This window comes from Lampris incognitus, chromosome 2 (assembly GCF_029633865.1).
Source record: "Lampris incognitus isolate fLamInc1 chromosome 2, fLamInc1.hap2, whole genome shotgun sequence".
Taxonomy (NCBI): Eukaryota; Metazoa; Chordata; class Actinopteri; order Lampriformes; family Lampridae; genus Lampris; species Lampris incognitus.
In genome coordinates, this window is record NC_079212.1 from 24,924,556 (window position 1) to 24,935,285 (window position 10,730).

General features: G+C 43.4%; 1 protein-coding gene across 1 annotated transcript in view; it reads right to left on the reverse strand.

Annotated features, from left to right (window-relative positions):
* Nucleotides 1-5,417: 5,417 nt before the first annotated feature.
* Nucleotides 5,418-10,730, reverse strand: part of LOC130107269 (ankyrin repeat domain-containing protein SOWAHB) — a 21,875-nt gene continuing 16,562 nt past the window's right edge. The window contains exons 8-11 of the mRNA XM_056273790.1: nt 7,626-7,712; nt 6,721-6,793; nt 6,445-6,540; nt 5,418-6,284 (exon numbers count right to left, since the gene is read on the reverse strand). Coding sequence (XP_056129765.1) covers nt 6,112-6,284; nt 6,445-6,540; nt 6,721-6,793; nt 7,626-7,712 — 429 coding nt within the window. The 3' untranslated portion in view covers nt 5,418-6,111. The remainder of the gene's footprint in view (nt 6,285-6,444; nt 6,541-6,720; nt 6,794-7,625; nt 7,713-10,730) is intronic.

Sequence of the window (10,730 nt, forward strand, 5' to 3'; positions counted from 1 at the left end):
CTCATCCCCCGGTCCCTTTCATGGCCTTGAAAGTAAACTTATCACCTCAGTTTCTCATAACATACAGCATAACATTATTATTATTATTATTATTATTATTATCATTATTGTAGTAGTAGTAGTAGTAGTGGTATTATTATTATTGTTATTATTATTGTCATTTTATTATTATTAGTAGTAGTGGTAATAGTATAAGTGGTAGTATTAGCAGTAGTATAGAAGTAGTGGTAGTAGTAGTATTAGTAGTAATGGTAATAGTATTAGTGGTAGTAGTAACAGCAGCAGTAGTAGTAGTAGTAGTAGCAGCATCAGTAGTAGCAATAGTAGAAGTAGTAATAATATTAGTGGTAGTATTAGTAATAGTAGTAGTTTTAGTGGTGATAGTACTATTAGTAATAGTAAGAGCAGTAGTGATAATAGTATTAGCGGTAGTGTTAGTAATTGTATAGAAATAGTGGTAGTATTAATAGTAGTAGTAGTAGTAGTAGTAGTAATAGTAGTGGCAATATTATTAGTGGTAGTAGTAGTAATAACAGTAGTAGTAGTTGTAGTAGTGGTAATAGTATTAGTGGTAGTATTAGTATTAATATAGAAGTATTGGTAGTAGTAGTGGTAGTAATGGTAGTAGTAGTAGTAGTGGTAGTGGTAATAGTATTAGTGGTAGTATTAGTAGTAGCAGTAGTAGTAGTAGTTGTTGTTGTAGTATTAGTAGTAGTATAGAAGTAGTGGTAGTAATAGTAGTAGTAATAGTAATAGTAGTAGTAGTAATAGTATTAGTGGTAGTATTAGTAGTAGAAGTAGTAGTAGTAACAGTAGTGGTATTAGTATTAGTGGTAGTGGTAGTAGTGGTAGTTCTAGTGGTAGTCGTGGTAATAGTTAAGTAGCGGTTAAAAGATATATGTTTTCATGTGTCATGTTTTGCTATTTTCATTACGTTTCCTTTAAAAGAAAATACACCACATCGTACGACCGTATAAAAAAGTTTTTTTTTTTTTTAGCCTTACATTGCAATGTAAAGGCTGTTACGCAGAGACTTTTCTACTTCCACCTTTTTATTATATTGCAGATGGGCTCTACAAATACTTAGATTTTACTTTGAAGTTGGTTTGTTTGTCTCGTTGTTTTCATTTTCTCATCATACTTTTGTTTTTTTCACCATGTAAAGTTCACACTGCATACTCACCATTTGTAATCCCCACTTAGTGAGGTCATCAGCTTACACAGGCTAGTTCCCTTTAGCCACTTTAACTGCTGTAAAGTTTTCACTAGAATCTCATTTTTTTATGATAAAATCTTTGCTACGGTGAGCTGGTACAGGGGCACAGAGAACATTTTACTTTGGCTCAATTAAGTATATCCTATGAACTGACGTCTAAATGGCCTGCCAGTAGCGTGTATAAAACATTTAGCCTGCAGCTTTACGTTTTTGTCCTCAGAACTCCAAAATGCATCATAATTGGCCTGAACTGGTCCTCTCGTGTAAGAGGTGCACACCGACAAAAAACCCCTCATGCATCATTATCTTAATGTCACCTCGGCATCTATCCTTGCAAATTGGAGCCTTGTAAAAGCAGCCTACCTTCATGTATTATAGCCATTTATGAATTATACCTTAAGATATAAAAGGCATCTCTCTGTGCTAAAAATGTATGCTCTTTTTGAAAAAAAATTTTTTTTTATCCCAGCTATGGTCGTTGTAGTATTTCTGCCACTTTCTGTCATATTTCTCACCCTTTCAGCTTATCATCGTAATTAGGAAAAGTTAAACAACAGTGCAATGGCATGCATCGAATCATCAATTGCACCTTATTTATTAAGTGCATTTCATGCATTGAAATACTGTGCAGATGTGCAGAAATTGTAGAGATAAAAAGAGGGTGATGAAAAAAGAAGAAAACAGAATAAAATGAAACGCAGAAATAATAAAAAAAAATAAACCTTGCTAAAATAAAACGAAGAACGTAAAAGAATGATAAAATGGAGTGGCATGAATCAAAATACAACCGATTAAGATTTGTGTATACAGGACCCATGAGTGATAAACAGCAGAAGAAGATCTTATGAATGAATATGATCATGTGATAATGTGCACATAAATATTATCTGTGTCTGCTGCAGTATAGTGTCACCACGTTGACAAAAAAAAGTTGGGATGGGGAGAAATGTGAGCGGGGGGGGATAACGGAGAGGGAAACTATGACGGGGAAGATGAAGAGAGATTAAGAAAAAGAGGGCTAGGTGGAGAGAAAGAGGTATTTGGGTGGGGCCCATGGGGCCTAGAGCAAATTTGTACAACGGCTACAATGGGCTGAGTTGAGCGCAAAGAGTCGGAGCTTATAGCGTCGGCAGGCCACATCTTACAACACAAACAGCTCAGGGCAGTGGCCTTTGTCACACTCGGGGGAACTTTTCTTTCTTTCCCTCCTCCGGCAGCTCTGTTACAATGCAGGTGTTGGTCTTGCACTGACAGGTCGAGTTGGCCCTGTTTGCTCTCAGGATGTCAGTCGTTTGCAGAAGAGAAGATTGACCCAATGGAGGACGATTGTCCTCGGTCCCCGCTGCAGATAGCGCCCGGAAGATAGCAAACAGGATGAAATTGTCTGTCTCTGATAAGCCGAGGCCCAGTCCTCTGTATGGAAACAATACAACCTGTTTCACCTGGAAATCCTGAATTATAACTCACTAAACTGACTTGCGCGTTTTTGGATAAATTCCACCATGTTGGAGCGAGGGCTGATCAGCCAGTCGGGACAATGGGCTTGACCTCCATTACAGGCCGCCGTCACCTGCCTGTGAGCTGACAAAGGGCCTAAGCATGTGATAAGAATAGCTCATAGGTAGGTGCAAACAAGACAACAAAAGCCTAAAGAGAAAGCACAGTCTTTAGCACCTATTTCTTGTTAGTTTATTTTCACTCCGCCAGATACCAGAAGGGGGGACGTCGACGGAGGGAGTATTTGGTAGCGGCGAGATGGCAAGTCACTCTGAGAAGTGTAGGCATTGTCAGAATAAGGATACCCACTGCTAAATTGTATACATCTGTTTGAGCTTTCCCTACAAAAATGCAAAAAAAAAGTGAAAATATACTCCTTCACCCAAATGTGCGTGTTGCACATTTTTCAATGCTATTTCTTTTTTTAAAACTTTTTCATATTATGCATAATAGTTTTATCGGTCGAACTTGCATGCATTGCTATGCACCATTAAGACTTGAAGGATGATATTTTGAGTCGTTGGTTTTATGGCTCAAATTACCTCCGAAAGATAATTATAGACCAGTTATCCTGTGAAAAGAATCTGCAAATGTCTACACTAAAAAGCTGGGCGAGTAGAGGTAAATTGGCAACATATGTATAATGGTCCCCCTCCAGAGCTCCCAGTCTCCTCTGTAATGAGATTTTCCTGGGACACCGACACAAATGGGGAGATGTAGCTAAAGTGCGAACGTTATAAAGTTCTCCCACCTCTTTACCATCCCTCCCCCTCCTCCAAGAGCCCCCCCCCCATTCTTTGCCTTTTGTCATTACTCTTATCAGGACAGCTCCATCATTCCTTTAAATTGGTGGTGGCGCTGAAACTGTTTGCAAATGTAAGTATGTCTTTGTTGAGGGCCGGGCAGAGGCCCATCTCTCCGCTCTCTCTCCTGGGTGCACCCTGATTGATGGCCCTCCGCTGGGTGAGTGACAGGCAACGTTCATTAGGCGGTGATGGGCAATGTGACAGCTGGGACTGCTGCTGGTGTCTCCACATTGGGCCGTCCCCGGCGGGTCCCCCCATCTCAGGATCGCCCGGTTAGACCACGGCCCAGTTTGCCCGAGCCCAGTCAGGATCAGCTCCCCCGGTGTGCTCGTTGCTGCAGATCAGCTTGTTAACGGGCTGCACCCTACCTTTCTGCACATAAGAGACATGGACACCCACAGCAGGGATGTCCAGTTGCTTTTTGTGCACATGAGTTGAATACACGAAGTACGGATCCACCACTGTCACTGCAAAGTTGTAAATGTGCAATAGTAGTAAAACAGGACTATGAGGAATCGGGTTCGTGATACTCAATTGACATTAGCAGGGTGTAAAAGTTCAGTACCTATAAACCATGTGCTAACTAGGAAAAAAAAACCTTAACACAAGTCATTTTATCACGACAATGATATTTTCAGTAAAAGAAAAATCACATTGACGATATTGATACACGACTTGATTGTTTCGCTGTAAGATTTATCACCTCCATTGTATTATGCAAGTGCAGGCCCCGCCACAGCTGAGCTGACTGAAGTTCATGCATTTGTTGTTTTCTCTCTATAGCCACACCGAGGGCCGCTAATGAGGTTATTGGGCATCTGTGACGTGACATCTACATTTTGGCCTATTTGTGAGACAATAGCTACAAGGAAACCGGGGACATTAGGCTCTGTGTTTCCAACTCCAAAATAACAATGCAAAGCAGCCACTGGTGGGAGGCTGTGCTCTCATGGAAATGAGCAACCGCACCAACAATGTAGCTCCTAATCTCTTCAGAGAGAGGAATCAGTTACACAGCAGTATGCACCCCTCAATGCTTTTCATTAGAGTCAGGGTGCTATTGAAACAGTCACTCCACCCCCTGACAAACACACACACACACACACACACATACTTGTACCCACAGGCTCACCTCTTACATGCACCAGATACAAGGTAGCCCCCCCCCACAACAGAAGGGTTGAAATAAGTGGGACAGAGTGTGGTATGGTGTATGTGTGTGTGTGTGTGTGTGTGTGTGTGTGTGTGTGGGGGGGGGTTGCAGGGCTAGGCCTCAAAGCATCGGATTAGAGTTAATGTGCCCTCCCCGGGTTATAATCTCTTCAGAGGGGGACTTTGTTTGAGGGCCTTGAGGGCAGTGAGATAAGTATCTATTACAGAACACCCCCCTCCCCCCTTTATCCCTCCTAACACCCCCCCCCTTCAAAAGTGAAGCACAAAAACACTTGCTTCTGTTCCCCTCTGTCTCTTCTGATATCCAGAACCCAAAAGCAAGTGCTTCCCTTTTCACCTAATCAGGAATTAAGGTCTAAAGCCGTATGGAGAGTTAGCGGGGCCCATATTTACTCCATCTGTAGCCCACAAAGTCAGGTGGTTGGAGTAAGATCAAAGGCAGCTTAAAAGCTAGTAAGGGAGAGAGAAAAAAAGATGGCATTTTGTGCATTGTTATTGGTAGACATGAATCGTATCATAGGAGGTGAAATCATGGAGTCCAAAGCTCGGATGACAGCGACATGTAAGGCTTTGAGGTTATCCCAGTGTGTGAAGCCCATCCACTGTTATGAGAAAGCATATCTTAATGATGCACATGCACCACCCTGTGGGGGCCCGACCCTTCAGGCTGCAACCTGCAGAAAAGTCACACGACTATGAATGGTATCAGATAAACACATACACCATTCGATACAAAATACAGTTTATTACAGTCAAAAACAGATTAATACCAAAATATCTTTTAAATAAAAAATATTGTGCAAAATAAGGGATAACAAAGGCAATCACGACAAAAGCCAAAGCAAATACTGATATTAAGACGAGAACAATAATACTGCATTAGAAGAGTGTAACTCCTCCGACTGGCAAATGTCAACGGTAATGGTAATTTGGGAATCTTCCGTTGTCGCAGAATCAATTTGCAAGTGTGAAGTGTGAAAGTGAGTTTTTCACGTCAGATTTGTTCACTCGGAACTAATCAACAAAGGGAATAATGGCATCCATGGAGAATCTACGTAATCAAACCTTGCTTCGACACGCTAGCGAAACTGCTCCATACGTGATGTTTTGCAAAATTCATTGAAAATTTTAATGGCTGAATGAAACTTCTCACTCGTTGGCATAAATATTGCCGATACCAAAACAAGATCTTATTCAACATTACAGCATCTGAATTCAGTGTTTATATGAGTTTTAATATGAGCTTGCACAGCTGCGTGTAGGCATCTGTACATATCATCCATACGTATTGCATGTGCTGGCCTGTGTGTATGCTTGTGTTCATGCATGCATGTGTATGGATGTGTGTATATATGTATGAATGTTTGTGTGTGAGTAACAGCGAAGGAAAGAAAAAATAGTCCCAGATTTCTTTTTTTTTTAGCGTGAGAACTTCCTGGGTCTAAATGCAGGGGGCACAAGCTGCTGTGGTGCTGATCTCTCCTCTTCTATGGGAGCTAACTCCTCTGCTGAGCCCCACTTCTTTTTGGACTGGAACAGTGAAGCCAGCTTCCTGTTCCTGTTCCGCTCTCTGGCCTGAGTAACGTGGAACTCTGGAAAGACATGCAACAAAATTATGCTTTTGAGTCGATAAACTATGCCAAATAAGTTGCAGCCATGCTTTGGCAAGGCCACCGCATTTAATGTTCCACTGCCAGCATTTGTTGTCTTATATTCATCATCGCTTCAGCAACAAAAGAAGTAGGTACTCACGTAGCTCATTGTCTTCCTCAGGTCCCTCTGGCTCTCTGATGTTGAGATAATGGAAAGGAATATGGCCACTGTAGTCCCTTAGGTTCTCTTTGGCACCTGCAAAGGGAAAAGAGCTATAAAACTGGAAAATGGTCATGGAGGGTAGTGGCTGATTTGGGTTATTGACATCTTACTGCATACCAAAATCCCAAGACCAGAGTACTCCATTAATTTGTTATGGTCACCCAACTCCTGCATCTGGTAGGTGAAACAATCGTAATGTCTCAGGTTATTTACCATATGTCCCTATGAGCAGGTCAAGAATGTGCCGATGGCCATGCAACGCTGCGATGTGTAATGGTGTGTATCCCTGTAGGACACAAACAGAGTAAAAGATATTAGGAAGGGGATCATTAAGACAATTCTGTATTAGGTGTACTCAAAAGATAAAAAAAGAAAAAAGCTAAATATGCAGGGATGCAGGTGATGCGACCTGGTATGCACACTTTAAAAAGTCTGGCGATTTGTTGACATTTGAGGGGTTAAAGCCGCCCAAGATGTTTGAACATCACCTTTGACATTTTCACCATGTTTAGGGTTCAGGGGAGAAGTGCTGGACAGGGTTAATACTTACCCCCTGGAGTTTCCCATGCCCAAACACAGCCAATGAAAACAAAAAAATGGAGAAAATATACAAATTAGCAAGGGTTATGGCAACACAAGATAATGATAAAAACATAATTGGTTGGCAATTCACAGAAAATTGCGTAGCTCTAAACTCTGGCACGTTTGCACATATAAGACACTGTTTTGGGGAAACAATTAACGTGACATGACATGATTTATTATCAGGCTTACTCCTGCAGCCCTGCAACACGTGCTGCTGTAATACATTTGCACAGCTGGATCTTCACAGGGATCATTTAGGAACATTACATCACCGAGGGGCACAACAAAAGAACTCGGCCCTCACAACGACACCAGCCGAGAAGCCTCCTTCCCTCCCTTATCGATTCAAACTACTTACAAGCTCGAACCGGTTCACGTAAACACTTCACTTAAAGAGCGGTGACTCACATGCTGCAAGAAAAGAGTGAGGACAGAGCTGCATTAGTGAAGATGTTTTTTTAGGATGCAGACTTGCAGACTACATCGTGTCACAGAATCAACATAAGTGTGAAAAATATATCAAGTCTTCTTACCGATTTGGTGTTCACATCGGCGCCGGCATTAGCAACGAGAGAGGCCATATCCTCTTTGCCATGTTTGGCCGCCCAGTGAAGAGCTGTCTGTGCACAATGAGGGGAGAGCGGGCCAAGTTATTCACGGGACACATTAGCACGTCTTTAAAATTACTCTTTCAAAATGACTTCATGCAAAATTCCAACTATTACGGTACTGCCACGATGCTGTTTTATGTCATTTGAAAGCAAGACCAGTCCCACTCTTCCAGGCATCGTTATGTGATGCTATCATTATCAGACACGGAAACTGAAATGGCCTCATTACTATGCAAACAAGTTGTCCGAGCCGAGCGGAGTAGGTTAAGGGGTTCTTATTGGTCGGCCGAGGGCAGAGGGCCAGCTGTGCACAGAAGGGAGTGGAGGGATGAAGAGATGGAGTGGAGGGATGGAGGGATGGTTTCCTGCCATCTAACGGAGCCTAATTACAAAACAACACAGCACTGTGCCCACGGTTGGGGGGCCCAGCCGCCTGTCATGAGGGGAAGATTGATGATGTTGGTGTGACCCGAAGAGGGTAGACCCACCCAGGCATCACTACACCACTGTCAGCCCACATCAGGGGGAGAGAGGGGCTGCACTACACAGTCCTTGGAGATAGACAAATATTTCTTCGACACACGCACGTACACATGCACCCACACACACACACACACACACAAAGATACCCATTTCCAGAATTTAAAGACACGCTAATGGTGCGCACACAAAACAACCCACACACCGGTGCTCACGCATACAAACCACATCAGCCACGTCCACCTGTCTGGCTTTTAAGTAGCCATGCTGTGATCAACCCTGTTGCCCCTGTCAGGGAGTTGCTAGAACATACTTTGCCCAGGGTAATTATAGGCTATCAACAGGTGAATAGAAAGCACAGACTTCAGCCTAGAAACCACAACAGCCCCATCAGAGTCTGATACAGTGATTAACAAAGCACATACCTCAAAACTACACAGCAAACTTTTTTTTTGTTGCAGTCATTTGTTGTTCATTCCCAGTATGAACTGGCTGCAGCAGTCGTGGGCATTGCCTACTAGCGCTGATACCTGAGGAATCCCTTTTTTAGCACCATCCATCCATTATCCCAACCGCTTATCCTGCTCTCAGGGTCGCGGGATGCTGGAGCCTATCCCAGCAGTCATTGGATGGCAGGTGGGGAGACACCCTGGACAGGCCGCCGGGCCATCACAGGGCGCCCACACACACACACACACACACACATTCACACCTAGGGACAATGTAGTATGGCCGATTCACCTGACCTACATGTCTTTGGACTGTGGGAGGAAACCGGAGCCCCCGGAGGAAACCCACACAGACACGGGGAGAACACGCAAACTCCACACAGAGGACAACCTGGGACGACCACCAAGGTTGGACTACCCAGGGGCTCGAACCCAGGACCTTTCCGCTGTGAAGCGACTGTGCTAACCACTGCGCCACTGTGCCACTTTTTTTTAGCACCAATACCTGTTTTAATAATTTCATACAAGTTTAAAATTAAAATTGTCTTCACCACCTTTCTTTGATTTTGCATCAAATTTAAACAGGTTCTGTTTGATGTGGATATGTACGTACCATCCACTTTTGGAAATAAAACCATACTAGGCATGATTAAGTCTTAATTAAAAAATAAAAATCTGACTTAAAAGGTCCATAATCCAGAATAAAACTTGAGCTCTAATTATGTTCTCAATTTAAAGCTCTTAATGACATCTGAATAAATTGTGATGTCTTCACATCCAAATCAACCGGTGTGCTTTCACACACATTAGCCCTGTAGCGCCACCTGTGTAATCTATAACGCTGCCCATATAAGAAGACACTGTTTGTATTTTCAGAGTTTAACGAAATCGTGGCGGCCACCGTGAGCTGCTATGACTTGCAAAAAATCCAAACTTCCGATGATTTGACGACAACAAAAGACAGCAGAAGTCGTGCTGACACATAAATGAAAGATCCCATTAGGTATTTCTGAGCTCTTTTCTAAAACAACTTTAAACCCTTTCCCTTCTCGAGTTTCCTCAAACAGTGTGGCGTCACCTTTTATCTGGATTTGCTTGATCAGGGTCTTTAACCCCAGGCCACCTTTATTTTAGGTGTCGGGCAACATGGCTGACACACAGAAAATACAACATGCTGCACTGTGAGAGAAGATGGACACTTCCTACTCTGTGCAGAGGGCCAAAAGGGAGACGGCTTGTTATAGATGCTCTCTGGCTAATGGAGTATCTCCATCTCTTTTGTCTCCCCCCGTCACATCCCAAAGACAGATCAGCCGACCAGCTGCTTGATGGGCGGCTCGGCGGGTCTGCTGGTGGGCGAGGGTGACGGACGAGGCTGAACAGGATGTGGCGTCTTCCCTTAAAGCGCCGCTCGTTCCTGTTCCTGACCACTGGGTCGGCCTCCCGCCTGACTGTTCACTAAAGGGACGCCTCCATCTCCCCCCAACGAGGGAAGTGGTGTCGAGAGATGAGTCAACAGGAGACACTTTCCTGGCGCTAGAAGAAGACAGAGAGGAGTGACGGCTTTCTGATTATGTACTTACAAACTGTTGAGAGCAGAGAGGAAGTCCATCACAGCAGGAGCGGTGAGCCCACATCACGAGAGCGGCAAGAGAAAGAGAGGGAGACAAGCGGTGAATGGCACTTGAGCTGTTTGAGAGATGGGTGTTTTGATGGGTACGTGTCCTTGTTTCACCAGTTTCACCTTCATAACAGTTTGTCCCTTTAGCTACCACGGTGTGTGTGTGTGTGTGTGTGTGTGTGTGTGTGTGTGTGTGTGTGTGTGTGTGTGTGTGTTGTGGGAATAATACTTCATTGGCAGCTGTAATTTTTCTGTGTATCTGAAACACTATCCACATTGTGTCCACTGGTGACGTCGCTGGCGGACAATACATAAATGTGAGAACTTACTTCCTGCACTGTATAAGAAAACACAAACAGCATACGGCTGTACAATGTTTCATTGTCCTGTGGATTTTCCTATACAGTGCAGCCCAATCGGCAAACAAGGAAGCAAGTTTTGACATTCACAGATTGTCCACCAGTGACGTCACCGGCT